Source organism: Pongo pygmaeus, chromosome 1 (assembly GCF_028885625.2).
Source record: "Pongo pygmaeus isolate AG05252 chromosome 1, NHGRI_mPonPyg2-v2.0_pri, whole genome shotgun sequence".
Lineage (NCBI taxonomy): Eukaryota > Metazoa > Chordata > Mammalia > Primates > Hominidae > Pongo > Pongo pygmaeus.
The window spans coordinates 190,184,513-190,199,659 of NC_072373.2; the positions used below are offsets into that span (position 1 = coordinate 190,184,513).

At 43.2% G+C, this 15,147-nt stretch overlaps 1 protein-coding gene across 11 annotated transcripts; it reads right to left on the reverse strand.

The window, feature by feature from the left end:
- Window positions 1–6,039: 6,039 nt before the first annotated feature.
- Window positions 6,040–13,011, reverse strand: EXO5 (exonuclease 5). Of its 11 annotated transcripts, none has more exons than XM_054493085.2 (4): window positions 12,861–13,011; window positions 12,115–12,290; window positions 11,950–12,007; window positions 6,040–7,565 (listed from the first exon to the last, which is right to left on the reverse strand). In XM_054493085.2, exon 4 carries the CDS (start codon window positions 7,533–7,535, stop codon window positions 6,414–6,416), a length of 1,122 nt encoding a protein of 373 aa, XP_054349060.1. In that variant the 5' UTR covers window positions 7,536–7,565; window positions 11,950–12,007; window positions 12,115–12,290; window positions 12,861–13,011; the 3' UTR covers window positions 6,040–6,413. The 11 variants fall into 11 exon arrangements, with proteins under 11 accessions (XP_054349060.1, XP_054349056.1, XP_063513375.1 ...); XM_054493081.2 differs by having other exon boundaries at window positions 12,849–12,972; XM_063657305.1 differs by having other exon boundaries at window positions 12,830–12,972.
- Window positions 13,012–15,147: the final 2,136 nt, after the last annotated feature.

A 15,147-nucleotide genomic window follows, 5' to 3' on the forward strand; every position in this document is an offset into this window, starting at 1 on the left:
TTTTGTACAGACAGGGTCTCACTATGTTTCCCAGGCTAGTTGTGAACTACTGGCCTCAAGTGATCCTCCTACTTTGGCCTCCCAAAGTTCTGGGATTATAGGCATGAGCCACTATGCTCAGCCTTGCAATTTCTTAAAATAAGACAACAATGAAGATTGCCCTGTTGATTGACTCTTCCTTTCACAAAGATTTCTCAGGCTGGGCACAGTGGCTCACACCTGTTATCTCAGCACTTTGGGAGGCTGAGGCAGGTGGATCACCTGAGGTCAGGAGTTCGAGACATGCCTGGCCAACATGGTGAAACCCCATCTTTACTAAAAATACAAAATTAGCTGGGCGTGGTGGCACGTGCCTATAATCCCAGCCGCTCAGGAGGCTGAGGCAGAAGAATCACCTGAACTGGGGAGGCACAGGTTGCAGTGAGCTGGGACTGCGCTCCAGCCTGGGCAACAGGAGCGAAACTCCGTCTCAAAAAAAAAAAAAAAAAAAAAAATTTCTCTGTAGCATGCAATATGCAGTGCCATTTGATAGCACTTTACCCCCGTAGAACTTTTTTCAAAATTTGAGTTGGTCTTCTCAAAACTTGCCAGTGCTTTATCAACTCAGTTTATGTAATATTGTAAATCCTTTGTTGCCATTTCAACAATATTCACAGCATCTTCACCAGGAGCAGATTCCATCTCAAGAAACCATTTTATTTGCTCGTCCATAAGAAGCGACTCCTTATCTGTTCAAGTTTTATCATGAGACTACAGCAATTCAGTCACATCTTCAGGCTCTACTTTTAATTCTAGTTGTCTTGGTTGGAGGTTAAAATATCAACATTCTTTTTTTAAGAATGTTGTTTTTTAGTTAATTCTACCAAACATTTAAAGAAGCAGCAATACCAGTTCTCAAACTTTTGCAAAAAATTGAAGATAAGGTAACACTTTTTTTTTCTTTTTTTTTAGATGGAGTCTCGCTCTGTTGCCCAGGCTGGAGTGCAGTGGTGCGATCTCGGCTCACTGTAAGCTCCGCTTCCCGGGTTCACGCCATTCTCCTGTCTCAGCCTCCCGATTAGCTGGGACTACAGGCGCCTGCCACCACGCCTGGCTAACTTTTTGTATTTTTAGTAGAGACGGGGTTTCACCATGTTAGCCAGGATGGTCTTGATCTCCTGACCTCGTGATCCACCCACCTCGGCCTCTCAAAGTGCTGGGATTACAGGCGCGAGCCACCAAATATCAACATTCTTAATGGCATCTAAAATGGCGACTCCTTTTCAGCAGGTTTTCAATTTACTTTGCCCAAATCTATCAGAGGAATTTCTATCTATGGCAGCTACAGCCTTATGAAATATATTTCTTAAATAACAACACTTGAAATTCAAAATGACTCCTTGATCCATGGGCTGGAGTGGATGTTGTGTTAGAAGGCATGAAAACAATAATCTTATATATCTCCATCAGAACTCTTGGATGAACAGGTATACTATCAGTGAGCAGTAACAGTTTGAAAGGAATCTTTTTTTCTGAGCAGTAGGTCTCAACAGTGGGCTTAAAATAGTCATCCACGCTGTAAACAGATGTGCTGTCATCCAGTGTATTAGTCAGGGTTCTCTAGAGGGACAGAATAGGATAGATGTATATATGAAGGGGAGTTTATTAAGGAGTATTGACTCACACGATCAAAAGGTAAAGTCCCAAGATAGGCCATCTGCAAGCTGAGGAGTAAGGAAGCCAGTCTGAGTCCCAAAACCTCAGAACCACCACACCCCACTAATTTTTGCATTTTTAGTAGAGACACGGTTTAGCCATGTTGGCCAGGCTGGTCTTGAACTCCTGACCCCAAACAACCCACCCACCTTGGCCTCCCAAAGCACTGGGATTACAGGAGTGAGCCACCATGCTCGGCCAAAAACTAGACATTTTAATCTAATGTAGTAACTCTGGATATCAGATTTTCCCCATTCCTCAGGGTTTCTATTTCTTTCATTGTTTAGGCTATGTCTGTCCCAAGAATCAGCATGAAATATAAACTTTTCTACTCAGGCCTTTTCTAATCCTGCACCTCCCCTCAGCATACATGGTGATTTTCTAGTTTCCCCATATATGCAGATGCTTTTGAATGTCCTAGTCTTCAATGTCTTGCTCCCAAAAGGGGTTAAAAGAGAAAAATGAAGGAGAAAAAAATCAAGCTGTGTGCAAACTGCTCCAGAAATATGTGCACAGCTGTCGCCATAGGACTGAGGGGTGAGGAACTGGTAGTTACTACTGTCCTAAGAGTTGTAATTGACCAAAATTAACTACAATTTATCATCTTCCCCTGGAAGTTGCAAAATTTCAACAGACTCCAGATTCCAAAATAGTTACATCAGATAGATTCTGCCAATGCAGCTGCTGTCTAGGCGGGAGAGAGATTTCTGGTGCTTTCTATGCTGCCATTTTCTCCAAATCCTCTCTCCATTCTCCTTTTTTTTTTTTTTTTTTTTTTTTTTTTTTTTTTTTTTTTTGCAGTCATAGAATTTAGTTTTGGTCAGGGCATATGCTTACTGAGAATAAAAACTACACATCCCAACCTTTCTTGCAGCTAGCTATGACGAGGTGGCCAAATTTTGGCCAGTGGGCTGTAAGTGAAAGTAGTAGTACACATTTTAAAAGTGTCTGTAAAAGGGTGCCTTTCTGCTATTCCAACTTTATGCTGAATGTGTAATGGGTGACTGGATTTTGGGCAGCCATTTTGGACTATGAAGAAGATACATGTTTATGTCAGAGAAACAAGAGGGAAGGAATCTGGGCTCTTGACATCACAGGGTGCCACACCAGTCCTGAACTAACTATAGTTAGGCTTCTTTTTAAGTGAGAAATACATTTCTGTTTTGTTTAACCACTATTGTTTTGGTGATTTCTATTATAAACAATTGATCCTAATCCCAATTAAGGTATTCAACTCATTTGCTGGCCCAGAAAGCAATTTTTTAAAAATCAAGAAATAGCTTTGTTGTGACATCTCTTTTTATCCACTCACTAAACGTCCAACAAGGCTGTAATTTGGAGTTCAGACATGTTAGGCAGAATTCATAAGGGAGAGATGACATTATTAGACATGCGAAGGCTGAATCAGGAAAGGTATCTGTTATAGAAAACAGCATCAGTGATTGTCTTAGTCATTCGAGATGCTATAACAAAATACCACAAACTGAGCGGCTTATAAACAACAAAAATGTATTTCTCATAGTTTTGGAGGCGCCTTCTCACTGTGTCCTCACATGATGGAAAGACTGAAGGGCTCCCTTGGAACTCTTTTATAAGGGCACCAATCCCATTCATGGGGGCTGTCCCCACATTACCTAATCACCTCCCAAAGGCCCACCTCTTAATACTACCATATTGAAGGTTTGGATTTTAACATACTAATTTGAGGGGGCACAACCATTCATAAGCAGTGATCCTGGGGTGGTCCCAAGTAAAGATGTCTCAACTTATGAGAAACCCTAAGGTATAACCAGAAGATGTTAACTTAAAATAAGGATTTGATGTCTCAAGGAATTACTGAATTCTCAATAATGTCAGTATCTGAAAACAAATTTTCTTTTTTTTTTGATACGGAGTCTCGCCCTGTCGCCTAGGCTGGAGTGCAGTGGTGCGATCTTGGCTCACTGCAAGCTCCGCCTCCCGGGTTCACGCCATTCTCCTGCCTCCGCCTCCCGAGTAGCTGGGACTACAGGCACCTGCAACTTCGCCCGGCTAATTTTTTGTATTTTTAGTAGAGTCAGGGTTTCACTGTGTTAGCCAGGATGGTCTCAATCTCCTGACCTGGTGATCCCCCCGCCTCAGCCTCCCAAAGTGCTGGGATTACAGGCGTGAGCCACCGCGCCCAGCAAATTTTCTTTTTCTTTTTTTTTTTTTTTGAGACAGAGTTTTACTCTGTCGCCCAAGCTGGAGTGCAGTGGTGTGATCTCGGCTCACTGCAACCTCTGCCTTCTGGGTTCAAGCGATTCTCCTGCCTCAGCCTCCCAAGTAGCTTGGATTACAAGTGTGTACCACCATACCCAGCTAATTTTTGTGTTTTTAGTAGAGATGGGGTTTCACCATGTTGGCCAGGCTGGTCTTCAACTCCTGACCTCAGGTGATTCGCCCACCTCAGCCTCCCAAAGTGCTGCGATTACAGGCGAGCCACCACGCCCAGCCCTTTTTCCTGTTCTTAAAACTTCTAGTATAACTAAGATGATGCTATAGAACTTGAGCAAGTTCTTTTCTTGAAGACTATTAGCTTAATACCATTTATCCCATAGGTCCAGTGAATTTAGGTTCATTTAACTCTAAACTTACTAGGGCCTATAATAACATACAGTCCAGGAGGTTCAACAAGAAAACTTTAATAGCATAATGATTGAGAGCATAAGCACTGCAGTCAGACATATCTAGCCTGGAGTCTACCACTTTCAAACAGTGGAACCCTGGAAACTTTTTTTTTTTTTTTGCAGTTGCATGATCATAGCTCACTGTAACCTTGAATTCTTGGGTTCAAGTGATCCTCCTGCCTCAGCCTGCCAAGTAGCTAGGACTACAGGGATGCACCACCATGCCTAGCTTTTTTTTTTTTTTTTTTTTTTGAGATGGGATCTTGCTATGTTGCCCAGGCTGGTCTTGAACTCCTGTCCTCAAGTTATCTTCCTACCTTGTCCTCCCAAAGTACTAAGATTACAGGTGTGAGCTACCACACCCAGCTGAGAAAATTATATAACCCTTCTAGGCCTCAGTTCCCTCACTGGAGATAATGGATACAGATTTAATTATAATGTGCTTAGCACAGTGCCTGGCCATAAGAGTCACTCAGTAAAGAGTCATCATAAGATTCCAGGGTCCATAATAAGAGTATGTGAAGAAGGGCCTCCAGAGACAACCTACCTTATCTCCTACAGATGTCCAGGATTTACCAGGTCATGTATAACATGGAATCATACTAACAACATTCACCATGTTCTGTTGGCTCTTAACGTTCCAGTTAATACAGAAACTCTACCCCTGCCAATTGCCCTCCCCATGCATTGACTTCTGCAAATTCTCCAGTAGTGTCACCACAAGCAAGTCCTTATCTTCCAGGTGATGTCCGTATCATTCCTTTCTCTAGCTTCTTTGATGATGTTTGTAGTTAAGAGCTCCACTGCCTTCTAAGATGCACTGGGATTCCTCTCCACTACCTTTACATTTTCCTTTAAATGTTATTTTTCACCTTATAAAAAGGGTATCATGCTGTATGTAATTTTCAGGACTTTTTTCACCTAATGTTGTGCTGCTAATATTCATGCATATTGTTTTATGTCACTATAGCTCATTTGTTTTGGCTACTGTACATTTTCCACTCTTCTGCTGATGGGCACCTGGGTAGCTTCTAGGCTTTTGCTATTGTGAAAGTGCTACAAAGTATATTCATGTTCACATTTTCTATTGTACATGTATGTTTCTTCTAGCATATACCCAGGAGTGCTACTGCTGGATTGCAATATGTGAATGTTACGTGTTACTTCATGTATTATTTTTCTTTTTTTTTTTTTTTAAGACAGAGTCTCACTCTGTTGCCCAGGCTGGAGTGCAGTGGCATGATCTCAGCTCACTGTAACCTCTGCCTCTCAGGTTCAAGCTATTCTCCTCTCTCAGCCTCCCAAGTAGCTGGGACTACAGGCGCACACCACCACCCCAGGCTAATTTTTGTATTTTTAGTAGAGACGGGCTTTCACCGTATTGGTCAGGCTGCTCTTGAACTCCTGAGCTCAGGTGATCCACCCATCTCAGCTTCCCAAAGTGCTGGGATTACAGGCATGTGCCACCGTACCCAGCCATGTATTATGTTTTTCATATCTAATATTTATGACTTCCTGTTTCTACTTCATCTTCCCTTGTCTCTTTGAGAATATTTATTGTTTATGTTTTGGTCTGCTCATTCTGATTCAAAAATATGTTTATGTATATATTTAAAGGCTTGGAATAACACGTACACAACTATGTATGGTGGTCATCTTTGAAGGACTGCAGTTATGAAAAAACCATCAGTTCAACTGTCCTGGACAGCATTTCATTTTATTATGTAACTGTAGAAAGCCTTGATTAAGATAAAAATAGGGATGACTTATCAGAAACTGAAGAATTTTCTTAGGAAAGCAAAGTTTACTGAAGGATACCTTCATTCCAGCCATGATGAGCATCTGTCTTCTCAGGCAATCATGATGAAGCTCCAGGGACAGTATAACCCATCTCTCCCACTCATCCCTGAGCCTTGGTCCTGGACTGAATGTGGTTAGAGGTTGTGGAAATAAAAAAAAGAACCAAAATAAGAACACTCTCCATAAAAGCCACGCTCAGAGACTGGTCCTCTTTTGCTTAGGTACAGCAGGAGCAGGAAGGATGAACATTCTTGAAAGCATACCTTCTATTCATTTGGCTTTTTTGACTTGTGGCGCCAGTGTAGAGCTAAGCACTCCACTGCCCTTTCTCCACTCACAAATGTCTGCATAGGTACATGTCCGGCACTTCCAAGCCTCCTCCACGTCAACTCCCTGGGGCTCTCGGTGGCCCATCCAGTAGGCTATATAATGCTGCACCTTGGCTCTCACCTCCTTCTCTTCAAAGGCTACAATCTCAGTACCCAGCACAGTGGCAGTCTCTTGGTGGATATACTCAATCTTCAAGATATCAATAACTGGGAGGTCTGACAGTGTTAGAGACAAGAAGACCAGTTCCATGAGGTCACCCAAAGACTTCACAGAGAAGCCTCCCTGCTGGGCATGCCTCAGCACTGATGGCCCCAGTGGCTTTTCTGGACACAACTTTGTGTGGTGGATTAGGCTAGCAGGGGTCACTTTTCCTTGTACCATGGCATCAAAGATATATTTGTATAGGCTGACTTGGAAACAGTCTTTCTTCTTCTGAGCTTCCAGAGGGAGCATAGGGCGCCTGCGTGTCTTGAGTTCCGCCAGCTCCAGTTCCCCCTTGGCTGTATAGTGCAGCTCATCAATCACTCCAACAAGAAGTACACCCTCCACTTCCCCAAATACTGGAAACTCTCTGATGTGCCCTTCTGACTGCAGGGTAGGAATCAGCAAAAGTATGTTCAGAAACTTAATTGCCCAAGCATCTTCTTTAGTGGTGACTGGGACAGTCACAATATCATGAAGTTCTAGTTCTCTAGCTAGGTGTATGCTGGCACCAGTGTCCAACACAGCTGCCTTCTCAGGTGCCAAGAAACCAGGAAGCTCCTTCCCATATGCTGTTTGCAGTTCACACCAGTTCTGAGTAGCCAGGTCAGTGACATATAAATATTTAAGGTGGAATCTCTCCATGGGTGATAAGATATCCAATCCTCTTTTCCAGTTTTGTAAGCTTATGGGTTTGTCATCCTTCCCAAGGGATTCAGAAGATGGGCCAGGCGTGTTAACTAAAGCCTTTGACTCTCGGGCATCTTCTAGTTCCAGAAACTCCAGGAACTCTGAGTCACTCAAGTCTGAGAACCCTGAGGCTTCTGCTGACACTGTCTCCTCTTCTCTTGTCTCTGCCATGGCACAGCTCTGGATTGGGCTAGAAGGGCCCTGCATAACATGTTAAAGAAATGCATTGTTCAAATAAAAACTTTCTCAAAAGCACTTTCAAATTTCAGTGAGATAAAAACAAAATCATGACAAATTATTTATTTACATTCTTTTAAAAAGCCAGTTTATTTATGACCAATTAGTAATGCCATAGAGTTATAGTCTAGGTACGTATTGCTATAGGGCTCCTTATATATATCCACATATATCTCCTGGCAGAATTTTTTTTTTTTTTTGAGACGGAGTCTCGCTCTGTCACCCAGGCTGGAGCGCAGTGGCGCGATCTCAGCTCACTACAAGCTCCGCCTCCCGGGTTCACGCCATTCTCCTGCCTCAGCCTCCCGAGTAGCTGGGACTACAGGCGCCCGCCACCACGCCTGGCTAATTTTTTGTATTTTTAGTAGAGACAGGGTTTCACTGTGTTAGCCAGGATGGTCTCGATCTCCTGACCTCATGATCCACCCACTTTAGCCTCCCAAAGTGCTGGGATTACAGGCGTGAGCCACTGCAGAATTTTTTAAGTGGAAAAATAGTTTTATTCCTGGATCTTCCACTAACATACTGTGTGTGACTTTAAGCAAATCACCTTTCTTGGCCTCAGTTTCTTCAGATTTAAAAAGAGTTTTGAGGCCAGGCAGGTGGCTCAGGCCTGTAATCCCAGCACTTTGGAAGGCTGAGGCGGGCAGATCACTTGAGGTCAGGAGTTCAAGACCAGCCTGGCTAACATGGTGAAACCCCATCTCTACTAAAAATACAAAAATTAGCCAGGTATGGTGGCACACACCTGTATTCCCAGCTACTCAGGAGGCTGAGGCAGCAGAATTGCTTGAACAGGGAGATGGAGGTTGCAGTGAGCCGAGACTGCACCACTGCACTCCAGCCTGGGTGACAGAGCAAGACTCTGTCTCAAGAAAAAGAAAAAAAAAAAAAAAGGAGATTTGAGGTTTGCCTTTTCTGCTTCAAAATTCTATTGACTTAGTATTTCATTATTTTAAGTGAATATACATCTTTGTAAATGTAGGAACAATCTTTGAGAAGTTTACCATGGGCCACTTTCCACAATTCCCTTGATACAAAGTCCTTGACGAGCAAAATGAATCTGAACTACAAACTGTTCCTTGAGAAAAAGGAGCTCTGCAATAACTGTTTTTAAATGCAGTTCAAGGAACCTAGTATGGTAAAATTCAAAGATCAACTATATATAAATACAAATAAATATAGTCTAACACAAATTAATGCATGAAATAATAAGAGGATGTTACAGCGACACATGGAAATTAGTAGCTTGACTTCATAAATTATCCTCTTAATATTACAGAAATTGGTGTCTGTCACTAAACGGGTTTTCCATTAAGTTTATTTTCTCCCTCCACAAGAAACTAGCTTATAATGGGAAAAAAATCTGCCTATTAGAGCATTATTAAAAACTCAAAATTTACTGCTATAATAGAGAATATTTATTGTGCGGTTATTTTTTGTGTGCCAGACACTGAGCCACGTGTTTTACATCTAATATCTCACTACCCTACTGTGGGATGAGGATGGGTACTGTACTCCTTTTTTCTTTCAACTTTTTACTATAAAGATTTTCAAGGCCAGGTACAGTGGCTAAAGCCTGTAATCCCAGCACTTTGGGAGGCCGAGGCAGGTGGATCACCTGGGGTCGGGAGTTTGAGACCAGCCTGGCCAGCATGGTGAAACTAAAAATACACCTCATGGTGAAACTAAAAATACAAAAAATTAGCCAGGTGTGGTGCGGGCACCTGTAATCCTAGCTACTCAGGAGGCTGAGGTAGGAAAATCGCTTGAACCTAGGAAGTGGAGGTTGCAGTGAGCTGAGATAACACCACTGCACTCCAGCCTGGGTGACAGAGTGAAGACTCCATCTCAAAAAAAAAAATTTTTTTTCAAACATACAGAGAAGTAGAAAGAATAAAACAACACCATGTAGATGAACAACTGTTGACATTTTGCTGTATTTACTTCTTGTGTGTGTACTTTTTTGTTTTGGCTGAACTATTTTAAAGTAAATTACAGACATCGTAACACTTTAAAATCTAAATGTTTCAGCATACATTTCCAAATGGCATTCTTCTTCATAACCACAATACTGTCTTCCAAATGACATTCTCCTCATAACTACATTATCACATCTAACAAAATTAGTAATTCCTTAACAATCCAGTTCATATATGAATTTCCCCAACTGTCCTCAAAATGTCCTAGATAGCTTTTCTTTAATCCAGGAAACAAAGACCACACATTATGTTTGATTGTTTTGTCTTTCAAGTATTTTTTAATCTTAAGAAACTAGGCGGCCAGGCGCAGTGGTTCACGCCTGTAATCCCGGCACTTTGAGAGGCAAAGGCAGGCAGATCTTGAGGTCAAGAGATCGAGACCATCCTGACTAACATGGTGAAACCCCGTCTCTACTAAAAGTACAAAAAATTAGCCGGGCTTGGTGGCGGGCGCCTATAGTCCGAGCTACTTGGGAGGCTGAGGCAGGAGAATGGCGTGAACCCAAGAGGCGGAGCTTGCAGTGAGCTGAGATCGCACCACTGTGCTCCAGCCTGGGCAACAGAGCGAGACTCCGTCTCAAAAAAAAAAAAAGAAAAAAGAAAAAAGAAACTCGGCAAATTATCTTACGAAGATACTCTTTGTAAGCCTTCCTCCTAACCCGAAATATCTAACCTGCATAGAGAGTAAGCAAAACAAGATACCACCAGTCCATTAGTGTTTGACTTTGAGTGCCAGGAAAATAAATAATTTGACATAGAATTTAAGCTGATAGAGATAGGTATGAACCAAATGTCTCCTTCTTGCTATTCTAATAAGCAGTGAAATAAGGTGAATGCACCAACTCCTATGTCAAAGCGTAAGTGATGCCCTGAAAACGTCATTAATATCAGTTGTGGTTGTGTTTAACTGATTTTTAAATAGTCTAAATGTCACTAATGAAAGAAAATATAGAGAGCCAGAAGAAAAGTTATCTGCAATGAATAAAAATAATACAATAGTAAGACTTCTGCTTATAGAGTATCCTACAACATTACTGCTTTACAGGATATTTCAATAGTAACAAAACACAGAAGCTGTACATTTGCACAAGTGTTATAAACTGTAAATGTGCTTTAAATAATTTCAAGAAACTTTATTTCAACTATGAAGTCTCTGAAAATTGGAAAGAATATTTACCCTTCACCAAGAAACTAAAGTTAAAGGGCATTTATAACACATATGCTACGAGGTATTTGTGAGGGTGAGGGGGAACTCCAAGTCCAAATCAATTAACCTTAAAATATTTTATTTCAAATATCTAGACCTGGCTGTCCAATATGGTAGCCATTAGCCACTAGCCATATGTGGCTACTTAAATTTAAATTAATTAAAATAAAATAAAATTCACATCTCAGTTGCACTAGCCATATATTAAGTGCTCAGCGCTACATCTGGCTGGTGGATACAGATAAGGCACAGATACAGAACACTGCCTGATCACAGAAAGCTCTACTGAACAGCACAGAGTTAGACTATTTCCTGTGTACACATTAACTCCCTAAAGAGAGAGTAAGCTCCTGAAATGTACGGAGTTCCCACTTGTTTTACATACAACATTGAGAACAGGTACTCCTAAACAGGGAAGTGAAATGTCTTTTGGAGAAGATACAAAGCAAGGCATTCTCTGTGAAAGTATTCATCTATAAGAATAAAACAGTACACTAGGGATGGATAACTGACGCTCAGATGTGTAGCTGGGACTTTCCTACACAGAAAATAATCCAGAAGAGAGCATAATGCAGTGCATTGTGTTCCAAATTGTAGTTTGTATGTCTGACACAGGACGATTTTACATAGCACATGGACCAATATTTTTAGATACACCTTAGAATAACTATACTGTTATTGGAGCAGCCATCAAATGGCTAATTTCACAGATAGTTTCTTAGGACAAGTTTGATTTTTGTAAAAAAAAAGTAAGTAAAAACATATGAGAATAATACAGGTAGTACACAGGTATGGCAAAATTGTTAGGTAGTAAGTGAATGGGATGCTGGGAAACAGCATAATGCCAAGAGTCTGGGAGTCCTACAGATATGGATTCTGAACCTAATCCTTAGTAGTTCAGTAGCATTTAGTAGTATGCTACTTGCCTTTTGAGTAAGCTTGGACAAGGTTCTAGTTTTCCTGAAGTTACTGACACATCTTTAAAATACCTACTAACCCTACTCAGCTATCCGACCATTGAGTGACAACATATAGTACACATATTAGCACTCGATGAAGATAGATCTCTTTCTTTTTCCCCAAGGAAGAGACGAGAGAGTGTATCGATTCCCCCTGACAAAGGAGATGAAACTTTAGAGGAGAAGAAACTCCTATTCACCTGTGACTTAGTTGATCTTCCTCCTCATAGGGAAGGCCAGAATGCTGAAATGACAAGGCTAAGGAAGAGAAAGAAGTTCTGAAAGAACAGGTCTGCATTAAAGAACCTAAATTAGCAACTTAGGTCCTTGCTATGGTAGAACCGGAACTTCTGGTCCTTTCTTACCTGACCATTCCCTCACGTTGGGTGTTTTCTCCTCTCAGATTGACACTGCACAGACTGTTACCCACCCCAGATCCTAGGTTACATAACGCTCGCCTCTCTCCTGGGGCAAACTCTCTCCATGATTTCTTCGTTTCCCCCGTACTCCAGATGCAGTGACTTGATCCAATCCCTGCTCCCTGAAAATAAAAGGGTCAAACATAACCAAGGTCCCCAAGGAGCTCCGAGATCAGTTCCCTCTTCCAGCTCCATTCTCAACCCAGCAGCTCAAGCAAGAGACCTTATGACAGAGGCTCCCTCTCTGATGGGTTCCTGCCTTCTGCAGAATTGCCGATGGCAACATCCTGACTTGTTCAGTGCGGCCCGGACTTGTGGGCTCCGCGGGCGTTTGCCTTCAGGGGAGATCTTTCCTCTAGCCCTAAAGCACTGTCTCCCACGGAGTGCCATGCATGCCCTAAAGTGTACTGCGCACTTCTACAGTCCTGGCAGAGCCAGGAATGAGAGCAGGGAGCCGTCCACCTCGGGAAGGAGTCCTGGCCAACAGCACTGTGTTCCGAGGGCGAAGGTCCAGAACGGGAATCCGGCCTGTGAGGGGAGACGAGACGAGCCGCTTCCCGGGAGCCGCGCCCACCAAGGGAGGGGGACGCGGCGATCGCAGGAACAGAACCCTAGGCTCCGAAACGCAGCCTCCCAGCCCATTCTCCCGCCTTCCCCTAACCTCGGATACTCCTCCGAACCTCTGACTCCACCTGGTTTCGCCGCGGCCTGGGAGCTGCTCCCGGACGCTCCCGGCGAGGAGACTGAGGAAGCCGGGCAGAGCGCGCTTCCGGAGCAGACTCCACAGTCGGCCTGCCACTCGCAAAAATGCCGCCCAGAGCCCAGTCCCAGAGTGCCCCGCGGCTGCCCACGGATCGCCTTCCCAGAGGTCTTCGCGGCGCCGCTTACCTCGCGACACTGCGGCTGGGGCAGAAATCCGTCTCTGTGGGCGGAGGAAGGTGCTGCTTATGCAAGAGCAGGTTTTGGGAGCTCGCTAAAGCAGGTCAGTCCCTCTGTTTGCGCCGCTGTCTGTGGGTCGTTTAATTCCGGGCGCAGCTGACCTGTAAGTTCCCTCTCTGGCGAGGTCTCCCAGTTACCACCCGGACAATCCGAGCAAGGTCTGGGCCCGTCGCTGCCCCCGGTGAAGTGCCGCGTCTTCGCTTGGCCATCCGTGGATTCAGCATCCCCACCTTAGTACCTCCCGCCAGCTTTTCCAGTGAGAGCAAAACTACGAACTCACTTTTGAGAGATGCTGGCGCTCCCCTCATCAATATATTTCTTGTTTTTTGTTTGTTTGCTTACTTTTAACTAACCTTTTATCGATAAATATAACAATTTTATTCGGAAATATAAAGCAAAGATAAGTATAATTATTATGAACAGCCAAGTCATTAGAGCGAAAAAAGAATAGTGTCAGGTTCTTCGCAGATACACTTCCTGAGAAAACCACTAGCCCAACTTTTATGACACTTTGCTTTTCTTTTATTTATTTATTTTACCAAAAGCAGATACTTGACTCTGCTTTTCTTTACGGTTTATCACGCATACTTGAAAACTGGATTTATGACAAAGGTGGCATCATACAGCCATGGAGAAAAGGTGGTCTATTCGATGAAGGTTCTATGACAATATGAAGGCCGGGCACAGTGGCTCACACCTGTAATCCCAGCACTTTGGGAGGCCAAGGCGGGCGGATCACGAGGTTAAGAGATCGAGACCATCCTGGCCAACATGGTGAAACGCTGTCTCTACTAAAAAGTACAAAAATTAGCTGGGTGTGGTGGCACACACCTGTAATCCCAGCTACTTGGGAGGCTGAAGCAGGAGAATCGCTTGAACTGGGAGGCGGAGGTTGCAGTGAGCCGAGATCACACCACTGCACTCCAGCCTGGGCAACAGAGGGAGACTCCGTCTCAAAAAAAAAACAACAAAAAACAGGACCTCTATCTCTCATTTCATCACAAAAATAAATTCCAGCTGGATTAAGACCTAAATGTGAAATCCTAAATTATAAAGCCTTCAGAATATAATATAAGAAAATATTTTTGGACTTCAGAATAGGTAAATATTTTAAAACAAAAATAGAAAAACATTAAATTGACCAGGCATGGTGGCTCACGCCTGTAATACCAACACTTTGGGAGGCCCAGGTAGGCGGATCACTTGAGGTCAGGAGTTGAGACCAGCCTGGCCAACATAGTGAAACCCCGTTTCTAGTAAAAATACAAAAAATTAGCCAAGTGTGGTGGCAGGTGCCTGTAATCTCAGCTACTTGGGAGGCTGAGGCAGGAGAATCACTTGAACCTGGGAGGCAGAGTTTGCAGTGAGCCGAGATCAGGCCACTGCACTCCAGCCTGGGTGACAGAGACTCTGTCTCAAAAAAAAAAAAAAAAGAAAGAAAGAAAAAGAAAGAAAAAAACATTAAATTAAGACAACTACAGGCTGAGTGCAGTGGCTCACACATCTGTAATCCTAGCACTCTGGGAGGCCGAAGTGGGTGTATCCCTTGAGCTCAGTTCAGAAACCAGCTGGGGTAACATGGTGAAAACACGTCTCTACAAAAAATACAAAAATTAGCTGGGGGTGGTTATATGTGCCGGTAGTCCCAGCTACTCTGGTGTGTCAGTCGGGAAAATTTTGAAGTGACTTGTGTTTTAGATAATATTATCAATCAATTATAGGTCTCCTGAGTGTCATAATGATTTTGTGGTTACGTAGGAAAATGTTCTTTTTTTTAGAAATATGTAAGTTGAGGCCAGGCATGGTGGCTCTTGCCTGTAATCCTGGCACTTTGGGAGGCCGAGGCGGGCGGATCACCTGAAGTTAGGAGTTCAAGACCAGCCTGGCCAACATGGTGAAACCCTGTCTCTACTAAAATATAAAAATTAGCTGGGCATGATGGCAGGTGCCTGTAATCCTAGCTACTCGGGAGGCTGAGATGGGAGAATCACTTGAAACCGGGAGATGGTGGTTGCAGTGAGCCAAGATCATGCCACTGCA